The sequence below is a fragment of the Varroa jacobsoni genome, unplaced genomic scaffold, assembly GCF_002532875.2.
Source record: "Varroa jacobsoni isolate VJ856 unplaced genomic scaffold, vjacob_1.0 scaffold_159, whole genome shotgun sequence".
Taxonomy (NCBI): domain Eukaryota; kingdom Metazoa; phylum Arthropoda; class Arachnida; order Mesostigmata; family Varroidae; genus Varroa; species Varroa jacobsoni.
Window position 1 is genome coordinate 88,778 of NW_019213061.1, and position 15,038 is coordinate 103,815.

Here is a 15,038-nt window from a genome sequence, read left to right on the forward strand (position 1 = left end):
AGCTCGTATTCGATGTCGCTGCGTGTCACTTGCAATGTAAGCAGGTCTCGAGAAATTTCAGGCAGACGATCTGGATGGAAAGAACGCAATTGCAAACCACTGGGTTTGTACGGCGCGCATCAGCTGATCTTGCTAAAGCCGCTTATGTGAGGCTTCTCAATGGCCTCTATCTTTTTTGTTTAACGCCCAGTCATAGAACTTCCGGTGAAAAGCTGAACAGCTTGCATTGGTTTCCTGAATGTCCATGTCGCATAAATGTGAGTAAAGGTACGGCAAAACTTTTTAGTAAGAAAATTTCATAACAGTAAAGTAAACAGTAATTAGAAATAGCAAGAAATATGCCACTTTAGAGCCAAAACGATTCCGCTTGCGCGCCATAACTATGTACGCTGACAGAAGCCGATGTCGAGAGTAATTAAATCAGTAATTGAGTTTCAAAGTGACGAAGTTCTCTTTAAGTGTAGAAAAGCTCCTATATACAACGGCGGTATGTTTTTGCAGGACTACCTTGTGGCTGGACTTATAAAACTATGCCAGTGGAAAAATGTGCTTTGGATTTGTGAAAGCCTGGGGTTTACTGAATATCCGAAGCGAGTGACGCATCGATCAAGTAAACAGGAACAAACAACAGCTCTGATCACCTACAATTTTGAAAGCAGTCATTTGCCATACTTTGATCTCAAGATGTGGCTAAAGGCGTGTGCGCGTGGACTTCTCCAATTGGCGCTTGAAACAAAATTTGGTCTCGTTGGAGTAGTACTTGTTACGGTCGTTGGTGTATATCGTATCTACAAACGTAGGCAGCTTGAGAAATGCAAATTGTTTCGTGGAAACAGCCGAGAACGACAGCAAGAGCCCTATACAGACACGTTACCGAGACAAGCGCCAACGAAGGTTTGGCGTGAAGTCACTCATGAAGAGGAGGCTACTACATCGAGTGACATCGAGGAAAGCAAGCTTTTATCTGCGTCAACACCGCAAAAGTGCCCTTTTGAATCAGTTCCCACGCCTGACTTTTTCAATCAGCCAGAGACCCGATACGTACTTGACACCCCTGAAATTTCTGAGCTCAGTGAAAGTGCTCTTGATGAACTTCTTCCGTTGATGACTGTAAGGCATATTGTTAATATTGACGAGCTGTATCTTATGCTGTCTGTCCAGAGCTGCGAGGAGATTCAGAAAGATGTCTTCTTGCTTAAGTGCACATTGTCAACAGGCCAAACGGATATGGTACGCCTCGCCGTGACGCCGGTCACCAAGCTCAACCAAGTTATGATCAGGGATGAGTTGACGTTATTGAAAACGATACGGAAAACGTTTGTTGGCGAACATGCCCAATTAAATCGGCATCTACCTTTTGTCAAGGAGGTTGTTGCACTTAGAGACACATTGGCGAAGTTGAGTGTTCGTCGAAATGACGCTTTCAATGATGAAAAGGATTATGTAGCGGTTTTGTCTCAACTTGAGCCTGAAATAATTTTTCCAAATGTTTCTGAAAACGGAAATTTCATTTCCGTATTAATTAGCATTTTGGAACAGGCTAATCTCAGTATGGCAATTATGAGATCAGCGATGCCTGGAATCGCCTTATTTAGTTCCATTGCATTGGTATCGTGGCCAATTAATGTCACGTTTCAAGTGGAGGACCGTAGTATCGTTATACCAACGCATGGCGTGCTGGTCAAGCACTGCCTCGAAGTTCTTCGATTAGGAACTTCGCTGGCCGATTTTCAGTTTCTCGCGAGCGATATATTAAGAAATATTGGCATCGAGGGTGTGGGAGATAATGTTGATGTTCAGTATTGCGCCAAAATACTCTTTAGCTTGGGTGCCACTACCCCTCTAGATAAACTCATCGACTGGCGGGCTCGCTATTTTCAAGCCAAAGGCAAAAAATTACCGCACAACTATGGTAACTACAAAAAATACGCTGTACCACAATAAATTACTACATTGCAAAAAATAGGAGAATTTTTTTTTTATCTAGTCGAAACGTACGCAGTGTAGTCTATCTGTTCTTTAATTCGACAACAGTATTGTGAAACATGGATCAAATTCAGAAATTCAGCTCCGGGTTTGGAAATTAGTGCAGATAGGTCGTATCGAAAGCGGACATTACGTACGACTGATTCACCAATGAGGATTTATTTATGTATGCTGCAAAGTATCAACGCAAACGTATGAAAATTTATCGATATAGTCAAATCAACATATGGATTAAACGAAGAAACCACCAAAGGTTTTTCTCTACGGCATCGTGGGTACCTAAAAAGTATTATATTATAATAGATAAATTGTTTTTGAGTACCAAGAGAAATGTTGGATATAATCGTTGAGCTACCTAGGCGACTCTAGCGCAATAAGTGGCAAGTAATAATTTTTTGTTCAGAAATTCATCTAATATCATGTAGCTACGTTGCCAAAAAAAAACTAGGAATATCCCAATTTTGTTTTATGAATCAAGGATTATTTCAAACAACCGCGGTAGCCTCGATCCAATGAGCTTCACTTCTGGGAACGAGGCTACTGCCACTAAGGCTGTCTGCTTTCAATCGTATTTGCTCAGCTACTCTGAGGTACTTCGCTACACGGTAAATCGTGTGATTCCATGTATGTAGCCATGAAGGAATATGTGTTTTGTGCGCACCTGATTGTTGCCGTGATTCATAGAAGTACTCAGGCAAGCGGTGAGTGCAACAACAACGATTGTTAATGTCAGATTTTACAGTCCTAAATATACACGAAGTCTCACCTGTGTTGGATGTTGGTAACATTTCAATTCCCATCTTTCCCTAAATGCAGATATAATACGACTAGAGTCACTCAGCCCAAGAATGACTGAGATCGGTCGAAAGATTGCTTTTGTCTGTAACATCTACGACGGAGAGAATCCAACGTTTACTTGGTTAAAAAATGGGAAAACACTTAAGCCTTCGGAGAGGATCAGCATCTTCAATAGTGACATAAGTTCAACATTGAACGTCAACAATGTAAAACAGAGTGATGCGGGTAACTACGTTTGTGTAGCTACAAATCGTATATCCGAAGATCGAACAGAAACCACACTAATCGTTAAAGGTTTGCATCCATTGTACCTGTTATCTAATAAATTCCCCCGTGATACTTTGTCAATAACTACATAGACTTTATTTAAGACACAAAGTGTTTACGATAAATATAGTTCTGATAAAGATTTGTAGAAGTAACGTAAACGATTAAAAAAACTTAATTCAACAAATATGTTATCACCATGAAAATTCTAACATAGTACTCATATAATCTAGCTAAACTGTATCTAACAACAGATCAAATTTGGGATGGAATTAAACTAAACTAAAACGCAATGCTAAAATGCAAATAACATTTAAATAATTTTGATCAAATTGCGTTCTCTCATATTAACTCGTTAGCTCGTTGCAAACTGAAGTAAACTTGAAAAAGTTTAGGGAAATGTTTTGAGCAGAGTGCTTTGTCTTACGCCGAGCATAGGAATTTTTAGTCCAAATAGGCGAACCTAGAAGACGAATACATGTAAAAGAACATGCAGTCTTTAAGCAGCTTTTTTAAAGTTTACTATGATGGCCGTTGTTAAGCATAAACACTAGAAATAATTTATTAAAAGTGATAAGGAATAAGTCGTCACCACTTCAGTTTTAGTTGTAGAGTTTCAAAAAAGAGCCAAAAATGTCGGGGGTAACTTTTGAGGTTACTCAGGATTGCTGTAGATGTTAATCATTTGAAAAAAGTAATCATCTTTGATCCTAGATAGCATTGAAGAAGTGAACTTGGAAAATAACCGCCTTAGTCTTGCCCCTCTTACCGCTACATCTGGGAGCAAGAAGTCGTTCTGCCAAAGAAAGCTGCGTTTTCCCTGTATCTGCTCAGTCTCTGATTGTGGAGTGTTGATGCTACCAGGCGTACTCGAGCGACCTGCCTGTCCTCTATGGAGGTTTTTATTAAAGGATATGTGTTGTGTGTATTATTTGTAATTGCTGTACTGCCGGAAAGAAATCGAGCAAACGGTGAGTTGAACGACACCATCTGTTATGGACCATACCAAACGATGCAGACTCGCTATATGTTGTGGTTGAATGAAATTCAAGGCATTGTAACTGTATTCCTTTGATTTTTTACCTGAGTATAGAGATAATCCGGTTGGAGCCATTTGCTGCCAAGACAACCGAAGTCGGTCGAAAGATAGCATTTGTCTGCAACATTTACGAGGGAGAAAATCCAACATTTACGTGGTCAAAGGATGGAAGAACGCTAAAGCCTTCAATGAGGCTCGGCATAGTTAACAATGAAATAAGCTCAATGCTAAGCATCAATAATGTTGAACAAAGCGATGCTGGCAACTACGTCTGTGTGGCAGCCAATCGTATATCTGAAGATCGAACCGGAAACATTCTTATTGTAAAAGGTTAATCGATATGAAAACTGTAGACGATAATGTTAATAACAAGTATCGTTTATGGCGCATATGTCTAGAAGGTACGTGTTCTTACAATCAGATAGCAATGGGACGTCGTCCAACTCCACTAGACAAATCAAAGAACGTCAATCAACATTCTAGTAAAACTATTTTATCCCATGCGACACATAAATGACCTATTATTTTTTTTTTAATTTTCAAAACCATTTATCCAATAGGCGATGGCTAACATACCCGACATTAAACATAGGCAATAAAAATAGTTAAAAAGACATAAATGGCCAGGGTTGTCACTTGTAAATTCAACTCAAATGAATTTGGTTTACTTAATCAAAACATAAGGCTTTCGCATAGAAGACTTCTTTGATTTTTGCTAGCTTTAATTTCACGTATTCTTTAACGTCTTTAAAGTACAACACTTACAATGTATGAACTACGTTTGCCGCGTTCAGTGAGAGTTCGAAATTAAATTTTAGCGGGGTAGTCTTGTAGCCAACCTAATGGGGAAAAAAGCCAGCTGGGAAAGAGAGTACCTCTTTGATACCTTTCCGCCCAAAAGAGTCGTACCACTTAACTGTTACAGTGCGTAACGATAAAAAGTCTTTATTTATTTTCGATAGCAGTATGTACACCTGGACGTTACAAGTGACTTTCTATTTGGTGGCGAAAAGTGCACTATTTCAAATGCCAACTGCATTGGCTAGTGAGTGTTTTGCAAGTAGATCTGTAATGGCTAATCTACCTGAAGACTTCTATGTGCAATCTGCGTTTATAGAAAAAATTGATGCTTCCTCGTTCTATCTTAGCTATTTAGCTCAACAAAAGGTATTTTATTAGAGTTTAGTACAACTGCTAAGTAGACCCTTTCTACGAATTCTATACAGACGACGTCGCGCTGAAGTCTCCACAAACAGAGAGCACTTTTGTGGGTAATTCGGTTGTCCTGACATGTAGCCTTATTCGAGGTAAAGACGTCTCTTTTTCGTGGATAAAAGATGGCATTCTGATTGAACGCAATCAACGTGTCGACGTGGAAAGTGTACGAAAGTCTTCAACGCTTTCGATTGAGCGTGTCGAGGCTCGAGACGCCGGCACCTACACTTGCATTGCGGCCAATGCCGCCGCTGAGGCCAGAACATCGACAACGCTTATTATAAATGGTACTGTTGGTAGTGTTGTCTTTATGCTGGACATCGTTACGTCAGTCGTAATTTTCCGCTTTTTTGTGACTCTGTATTACATGGTAGTACCTAAAATAATATGATATGATGCTAAGCGTTCATGTGTCGATGCTGAAACGAACATGTCTGAAGCCTCGTTCGACGATGGATGTGTTCTTGGTCGCATTCGCACGCGCATACTAGTGATATGGCATGCATTTAACGTGCTTTCAGTTGGCTTTTCAAATTGCCTTCGCATGATATCTACTCATAGATATCCCTAATGGTAGGTGGTAGCTTTACCATGTATCATCTTTTCGAATAGACTAATTTTAGTCTAAAGTTTTGCCGTATCGTTCATGAAGGGTCTTGTTATTATATCTGTTTGAGACAACTGCCATGCCGAATACTATACATGCATTTCATAAATTGATAATGTATACCAAAATGTATACGTTGCACCTGTCAAAACGATATACCAAATATAAGATGCAATGCTAGCTGCACATTGAGTAAGCTGAGCCATCCTATCCAACTAAATTGGTTAGATCTAACTATTCTAGTTAAGAAAACAAAGAAACGTTTCAGTTTGGTACGCCGTAGCAACTTAATAACTACCATACATAGTAGATGAACAAATAGTCATCTATTAAAAACCCATTCTTCAATTTCGCTTGAGATTATCGGTGCCAAATCTTTGTCATCACCCGTAAGCTTCGCCTAACAAGCTGAATGACGCTTTAACAACAAAGGCACTGCAAACGAGAGTATGTTTGCTTAGAGGAGCTACGTAATCTTACCCTACAACGCATTTTAGTTGGCTGTAGAGCTGCGCTTGCCTCGAGATGCCCCGTTTGGATAGAATATCTATTCTGATACAGTAATTAGTCTCCCTTGCGGTCTGTTAAGTCAACTTAAGGGCTGACTAGACGTGGTCAAATTTTTCTAAAACACTTTGCTCTTGCTGCACGGAAACATTATTATACTTCTGGGCTAGTTGTAAAGGATGTTACATATTTTATATAAGCGTCGAGCTAGACGACAACGACTTCTTTTTTATCTTAGGATTTTTGTTATTTGGGAAAGGGATACATGGATAGGTACGTATTTCGTATACATACGTTTTTTTTATCTGTTTGAGAACATTTTGTTCATCCCTCCTCGAAGAAATGACATAGGCGAAGATAGAAGTTCGCTGATCCACTCCCTCTAATTAGAAACTCAGAGAAGATTGTGATACCATGCTTCCCTGGATTCAAGATAGACCTTCCTGTAGCTGACGACAATATGTAGCTGAAAAAAAAGAACAGGTTGATTCCAACCATGTCCATTTGTACACAGAATCCGACTTATGTCGTGAATGGCAAATCAAGACAGATTAATACCTAACTGAAGATATCGAACAATGTGTAAGATAAAAAAATATCGCGTAAATCCATTTTGATTACTAACTATATTTTTTTTTGTTTCTAAGTAAATAAAATTCTGTCAATCTATTACAGTAATAGTTAACCGTTAAGATAAGCAAACTCGTGATGAATGGGACTCTTATTCACTTATATCTGCACCACACGTCCTAACAATGTTCAAACTTTACCGCCGAAATCTCCTTCCGTCTGATTCGGCTATTTCTAACGAGGCTTTATCATTGAACAAGTGCCTATTGAAAAGGAATGCCCTGCTCTGATCGTAATTGTAGCTACTGCAGGCATTGCTAGTACTTGCCAGCTGATGTGAGTGTTTTGTCGGTCCAATCAAGGTCATTAGATGGCCATGGCGGTTAAACTAAGCACTTATTGGATACTTTTGTTTCAATTTTCTCTTCTGTCTCACTGCTACTTAGCAGGTAAGTTCGATTGACTGAGGCCAATGAATCATGCAAGCGAACATACATGCGATAAGCGAAGTTTATTGGTCACTTCAGATTACTCCAATGTCATAGTGGAAAAAATGTTGCCGAAGCTAACAACGGTTGGCAGTTCAACGTATTTCGCCTGCAGTGCCTTGCAAGGCAAAAACGTACAATTTTCATGGACGAAAAACGGTCTGTTGCTTAAGCCAGACGCCGACAGTCGTATAGAGATTATGAATACGCGAAAAGTATCTACTCTTTCTATCGATGATGTTTTGTGGGATGATCGGGGAGAATATACCTGTGTGGCTAATAATGACGGGACTGAAGATCGAACCTCAGCTGTGCTTACTGTTCAAGGTAAAATTTTACTAAAACTTAAAAAGCTGCGATTGCAGTCACTTTTATTAACTTTTCATTAATAACAACTAAATTATGCTCACTCATTGGGATTGAAGGTGTGGGATATCTTGGAGGTGAAAATTAATGAATGAAGTATCTGTATAATCTACATATGTTGTCACTTTTGTTTGATGGACCACAGTAAGTGCTGAAATTGCTTGATTTGACAAATTGCTTCCACATTATTTTTATATAATTTAGAAATGGAAAAATTCTCAAAAATCGTCTCCCTATTGACCTTTAAATAAGGGAGTTTTTGCATCGCTAACTCTAGGCGTACACATTAGAAAAAATGAATTAAAAGGCTCGAAGAGTGTAGATGAATTGAGTTCGTATGTGTTTTATTAGCTTGTTTACACGAAATCATATTTTCACACTTGACTGGGATGTTTTTCGTGGCAATGCAAACAAATTCGAATTCAAATAAACATGCACACAATCAAAATTACCTATAACGACTGCCTCAGTGGGCCTATCTGTCAAGTAACATCGTGCATTAATCACCTGAAAGCCAAAGACCTGAAACGGGCAGCAAGCAAAGTAGATATAACCACTGAAATGAAATCCATACAACGGGACGAACACTGTAGTTTGCGCATTTAAAATAATTGCGCGTTAGCCTCGTTCTCGTGGATCGACTACCTAGATCCTGATTACGTTTGTCAGATTAGCCAAATCTGTTTCAGCTGTCTGCCAGTTAAACAGTGGACGTTCTAGGACCAAGTATGTTATTCTCGTGTCGAACACTCTGCTGTAATTATCAATATCGTGTTAAATATCGTGATTATGTTTATGTTGTGCTAGCTTATATTATCGCATGGACGGCTTTCGGGGAAGTTGTAAACGCGAACCTCGGTAAGTTTTTCTTTTATGAAATCCCTTGAAGCATAGTGAAATGAATAATGTATTAAAGATACCAAATTCATTATTATAACTATGACTAAAAACAGCCACTACTCAAGCGAAACGTCGGATTTGTATTTTTTAGATCGCATTAAAATTGAACCGTTGCGATCGAAGCAGTCGACAGCTGGCAAACGAATTGCATTTACATGTAACGCCATCGAAGGAAACCATGCTCGATTTTCATGGACGAAAAATGGAAAAGTGATTTATCCCGGAGCACGAATTAGCATCATGTCCGGCGATGAGATGTCGGCGTTAACAATTAAAAGTGTCAACACAAACGACAGTGGAGAATACACCTGTATCGCCAGTAATGATGCCTCCGAAGATCGAAGTTCAGCTAAACTAATAGTTGAAGGTAACAGTTTATATAGAAAAAGTTGTATTAAAATGGGCTTAGTTAAACGACATCGTTATAATAAGAATTAATTATTAGCTTTGACCTGCAGGTTGATCACAGTTGGTTCCATTAAGATTATTATAAAAGAAAAACATACGAATTTTCAACGTATGTATGCAGGGTGTCATACACTGTTTTTACGACTCCCTGTTTGCTCAATAAGATTATTAGAATGTTGAATTAAAACGACCGCTGCAGTCTTCAGTAGTCCAGTGTTGTCGTCGAAGTTATTGTTTAACGGCGTTCTAAATTTTGCTCTTTTTTTTTTTATAATAAATTATTTTAGACGTTCATTGCTCATGAGCGTATAATCTCATACACAAAGTGTGAACTCATTGGAGGTTGGCCGTCTAACGAACCAGTCAGCACTTGTCTTGAGCTGTATTCGATCTCATAATAAGCAAGTCAGGCTCTGGCCTGAAGGTCGTCAGTAAATTCATCATATCCAATGATAGACTCCATCAGCTAAACCTAAAGCCTGCTTAAAATGACAGTATTTCCGTAAAAATCGTATGTCGAAATCTATGTGTCTCGGAGAAATACATTTTACATGAATGTTTCATATACACTTCTAAATAACTGTCCGTTCATAATTCGCGCGGTAATCTCGCTTTCGTTGATGGAACCATGGTGGTGAGACTATTTCGATCAACACGGGTACTATATACATTCTGTCAGTTTTAAAGCTGATGATGTCGACCAGTCATTTACAAGCCTCCCAAAAACGCTGTTATGTTGTGCCTGAATCGAGCAATGCACCGTTGTCGGTTTTTTTGCCTTAGGAAGAAGGCTCGTGTTCACATGTTTGTGGTTTGCGTGTTTGTATGGATAATCCTAATTTGCACCGTTAACGCTGGCCTTGGTAAGATTCATTTCTATATCGGTGTACTCGAACATAACGGGCTTATTTATATACGAAAACTACGAAACATAGTCATAACTGGAAATTGCAAGCAACGTGTTCATTTTATTTTCTACAATATAATAGATCGGGTAAAAATTGAGCCACTTCGATCGAAGCAATTGATGACTGGGAAACGTGTAGCATTTACATGCAACGCTCTTGAAGGAGAACAGGTCAGGTTTTCCTGGACAAAAAACGGAAAAATCATCCATCCAGGAGGAAGGATAGGAATTGTATCAGTTGATGAAACGTCAACGTTTACGATCAAAAGTGTCAGTGCGGAAGACAGCGGGGAGTATACCTGCATCGCGAGTAATTATGTCTCCGAGGATAGGAGTTCAGCTAAGTTGATGGTTGAAGGTACCAATCAACATTATATTACCACGTTTTGTAAGGGCAGTTTTATATTCAATTTAGTTGATTCTTTTTTTCTGAACAGGAGCCAATTGCCCAGTCAGAACTATTCGTATACATTTTTGTTTACCTCTAACATAAATAAATTTTTTATAGAAATATAAAAAATAAACTTGCTGTAAATAAAATTGTTTGGATAAACTGAGCGTAACGGACTGAATGCAAAGATATAAACATATAACGATAAGATAATTTGATCACACAGACATACGTTCTATTCGGCAATAGGAACCGTCGTTGATAAAGATGATATAACGTAGTAAAAAAAAATGAGCGTGTTATGATGAAACGTTGTCATCGATTCATGCCAACTTCATTATTGTCAGGCACAGTTTTTTTTCGTTTGAAGGACGTTAACCCTGTGACATGGTCCTGCCATTCGGGTCTTTGTACTTGAGTAAGCGCGCGCTATTCTCGTCCTTGATTGTCGAAGCTCTCGTTCCAAGAGTTTGTGTTGCCTTCATCTATTAGAATCGATTTAGAAATGACCGTTCCCAGTCAAACGTGTTAAGCGTCGCGGCTGTTATTATGTTGCTCCTGGATCAAGTCTATTATCTTCTTTACGATCCCGTTAGAAACAGTCCTACTTTATATATTGTAATATTGCATTTATTCGTGTGGATTTTTTCAAGCGACGCTTCCACCCCAGGACTCGGTAAGATCGCGTTTAATTTTAGTATAAATAAATCATCCCCAGAACGCAAGGCGAAAAAGTAAAAGTGATATGCTTCAAATGATTCGGATCCGTATTTTAGCGAGTCCTATTCTGTTGAAATAAGGATTCTAGATCGTGTAAAAACGGAGCCGTTTAGAGCACAAGACAGGACGATCGGCAAACGTATGCTGTTTGTACGTAACACCCTCGAAGGTGAACAAGTCGTTTTCGTGGATGAAAAATTGAAAAATCATTTATATTTATATATAATTGTCTCCACTGAAGGAACATCTACCTTTGCAATTAGAAGTGTGACCGCTGAAGATTGTGAGAAGTACACTTGTTTGGTAAGTAGCGATGTATCAACAGATCGAAATTCAGCTAAATTGAGAGCCGAAGGTGAAGAAAATTTTCCAGATATAAATAAGATATAAATATTTCGATATAATTTCTACTGGCTACAGAAACTTTTCCAAATTCTGATATTACAAGCAAATTAATCCAGAATTGTATTGTTTTTTAGAAAATAATCGTAAGACAAGTTTTAATTTTTAATTATAAACTTCTTCTTGCAACATACTTCGTGGCACCCCAGGCCATCAATGGGACCTCCTGATAATCAAATATTAGTATACATTGTCTACGCTATCTCCTCGCATTATATAATGTACAAGATGCAACTGAAGATCGGGTAGAATATTATGCGTTCAATAACAACAATAATTTGTATGATTAATTGGCAAGAGTCACCGAAACAATTGCGCCATCTTATTTATACCTAAATTGAATGAGCCTGCGATACTCTTGTTCACTCTGACAGGTTACTTGTGTCGAGAGTATCGTGCTACATATGATGTTCGAATCTTACTGCTCCTAGCCAGTTATGACTCAGGCGTTTTGGAACTCAAAATGCGATTCCTACACCCGCAATTACATCATTGTCCTACCCTTGTGAAATGCCGTTGTTCCGTCCTGTACTTTTTAGTGTTCGTGTTGTGGCAATTTATTGCTTTAGGAGTTACCGCAAATTCCAAACCGGGTAAGAATATTTTTATGAGAATTTGATTAAGAACGAACGACTTTATCGCACTGATGCTAAACGAGCCCAATCATTATAGCATTAACTTCAGAAACGTTATAAATTCCAAAAATGTATTTACACTTTTAGATCGAGTCAAAATCGAGCCACTTAGATCGAAGGAAGCGATAATTGGAAGGCGCGTCGCGTTCACCTGTAACGCCTTTGAAGGCGAGCTAGTTCGGTTTTCCTGGACGAAAAATGGGAAAATTATTTACCCTGGGGGTAGGATGACTATTTTATCTGGTGCAGAAACGTCGACATTCACAATTAGAAGTGTTACCAGTGGTGACAGTGGCGAGTACACATGTATTGCCAATAACGATGTATCGGAGGATCGAAGTTCAGCTAAATTGATGGTTCAGGGTAACGTGGCACTCAAATATAAAATTTATAAAAATAGGAAACTTATATATAAATACCTTGTGTTATTGACACATGCTGTCTCGGTATATGAAAGAACCAAATAGGTTCAGCGGTGGCTGTTGGTGGTTGTTCTAGCACATCATAATGCTTAGTGTGTACAAAATGGAACACTCGACATTTACTAGCTTATCCATTGAGTGTAGGGTACTTGCGCGATAAATAAAAAAGTATCATAAGCTTAGTGCTTAATGTTAATAGATGTATAATTCTCCCTGCGCTATTATTTTTGAACAACACAGAAATCAAAGCACGATGTTGTTTGCAACAGTATGACATCGTTCCGCTTGAATTTAATAGCTTTATGTAATTAAATTTATAATTAATTTAATTATAATTAAGACATTTAAAATATCTCAGTTATTAATGGCTTTTAATTGGTGTCCAAGAAAATAAGTACGCAAAAATTAGTTTATTCTAAGCCCATTTCAACTAGGCAGCGAAGAAAATTAAATTATTGTGCGTAGGTCTTAGTTTCAGAGTTGGATAAGGCTTTCATCTGTTTGCCTGACGGACCAGGACCCTCTGTTCCGCGTTTCTTATCGTTTCTTATCTATCTATTCTTAACGTTTTAAATGTAAACGCTTTTACTAGATTTAATTTTTTGATGCCCGATTATTAATGTTTCTGTCTGTCACATTATAACGTGGTCTTGGAAGGGCTTCGCATCGAACCGTTGAGTTCGAACTGATCCGAAGTTGATTGACGCCTTATGCTCACCTGCAATACCTGTGAAGGCGATGCGACAAAATTCGATTGGACAAAAAAACACGAAAATTATTCGGTCAGGCGGAAGACTGGATGTTCATATTGCAGACGGTGAAACTTTACCACCAATTGAGACCACAAAGTGTTACAACAAGAAATAGGAAAGATTATATTTGTGCAGCGAGTAAATACGCAGTAATTTCGAACGTGCACTATTCGCCCATTAATAAATTGTAGATTATTCTTGGGGTAATTGTAAATTATGGGGTTCACAAATATGTGTCTTAGTTCAGTTTGTCAGTACTCCATACGGCCGATTTTACTAGAACAACGGAACATCTTGAATTGACATCAAGTCATGTGAATGGGAGATGCGTTCGATGGTAGCTGGAGCAAAAGCGGGCGTTCATATATTGCAATCATGTTTTAGTTGAGTATTCTAAATGCAAGAATTTTTATTGCTGCTAGTATCACAGCTCTGCCAAATCAATCTTGATAGTAAAAATAACCATCATAAACCGTGCACAGCAATTAAATAAATCGTAAATGTGATTTTTTTTGCATCACTATTGTGTCGTACTCTTACGCTATCCAGGAATACACCCCAGCTGTCTAACCAGCTTCTCTTAAGCCAGTCGTTACTAAAGCCTACACAAAACAGCATGGGGAACCTTAAGTCCTTATAGCCTTAGATTAATAAACACACGTTTTTACAATTTTACACAGTTTTAACTTGGGTTGTAGGTAAGCAAAATTATTTTAACGTATTTGTTACTGCTATTACTATTGCATCCATTATACAAATAAGATTAATATTAGCTGCGCACTTAAGGAAGTACCATTACCTGAGGAGTGCTACGCGCTTAAACTTGCCGACATCATGAACTGCTTTTCGGTTTGAATTTCCCTCCGAAGCCTCTTGGCGAGCTTAATTGAGGATGCTAACGAGGCTACATTGAACCGGCACATTCGTTTCTCGCCAGCGCAAACACTTAGCCAGCATTCTCCAAGACGCCGTTCGGTGCCCACTGAAACAGTTTTTGTGCTAAGTAGCTAACTGTTGGACAACTTGGGTGAATGTTATTATATGTTATTAAGGATGCTGTGGACTATATGTATGATATTTCTGTCGTTTATTTATTGTTCGTCATCGGTATCAGCTATAGGTAAGATATTAGATTAACCTTGTTCTCGGCCTGATAAAATGTGTTTCACGTAAGGTATCCGATAATATTCGAACTATTACCGAACTTTATATATTTTGATTATTATGATTAACGCTTTTAATGGTGGATATACAAACTCACCCAATAAACGGTATTATTTCCATTCGTAGAACGGGTGCGAATAGATCAGCTTGGGTCAAAGAAGGTTTTCGTTGGTAAACGTGTCACGTTTACCTGCAGTCCATACCAAGGTGACAATGTTCGATTTCTATGGATGTACAATGAGAGGATTCTTCGCCCTGGGGGACGATTTGTTATTGCAACATCTGCGGAAAATTCAATCCTCACTGTTAAAAACCTATCTAGTCAAGACAGCGGTAATTATACCTGCATAGCGAGCAACAAAGTCTCCGAAGATAGAAGCACGGCTTCTCTACTTGTGCAAGGTTCTCATACCTTCTTAAAGAGCTCTAATAACAAATTTGCTCTAGATTTTGATATATAAAACCGCTAAGGACTGACATAGGTAAAAGCTAGT

At 38.5% G+C, this 15,038-nt stretch overlaps 2 protein-coding genes across 5 annotated transcripts in view; both read left to right on the forward strand.

The window, feature by feature from the left end:
• LOC111270380 (cell adhesion molecule Dscam1) overlaps window positions 1-15,038 on the forward strand; it is a 185,641-nt gene that overhangs the window by 31,955 nt on the left and 138,648 nt on the right. For 2 of the 3 annotated variants that reach the window (XM_086972470.1, XM_086972472.1), the window contains exons 1-3: window positions 7,020-7,438; window positions 7,517-7,804; window positions 8,835-9,110. The exons of the other annotated variant lie outside the window; for it this stretch is intronic. In XM_086972470.1, the coding sequence (XP_086828596.1) occupies window positions 7,360-7,438; window positions 7,517-7,804; window positions 8,835-9,110 (643 nt within the window). In that variant the 5' untranslated portion in view covers window positions 7,020-7,359. Of the gene's footprint in view, window positions 1-7,019; window positions 7,439-7,516; window positions 7,805-8,834; window positions 9,111-15,038 lie in introns of those variants that run through there. 3 annotated transcript variants of the gene reach the window in all.
• Window positions 22-3,135, forward strand: LOC111270406 (uncharacterized). 2 transcript variants are annotated; one of them, XM_022850617.2, is made up of 2 exons: window positions 22-257; window positions 502-3,135. In XM_022850617.2, the coding sequence occupies exons 1-2, from the start codon at window positions 75-77 to the stop codon at window positions 1,942-1,944; spliced, it is 1,626 nt and encodes a 541-aa protein (XP_022706352.1). In that variant the 5' UTR covers window positions 22-74; the 3' UTR covers window positions 1,945-3,135. The 2 variants fall into 2 exon arrangements, with proteins under 2 accessions (XP_022706352.1, XP_022706361.1); XM_022850626.2 differs by having other exon boundaries at window positions 164-267.

Coding starts and splice junctions, on each gene's coding strand:
- LOC111270406 (XM_022850617.2), top strand. CDS start 75: ATGGAAAGAACGCAATTGCAAACCACTGGGTTTGTACGGCGCGCATCA. Junction 258..501: donor AATGTCCATGTCGCATAAAT/GTGAGTAAAGGT, acceptor ATGTTTTTGCAG/GACTACCTTGTGGCTGGACT.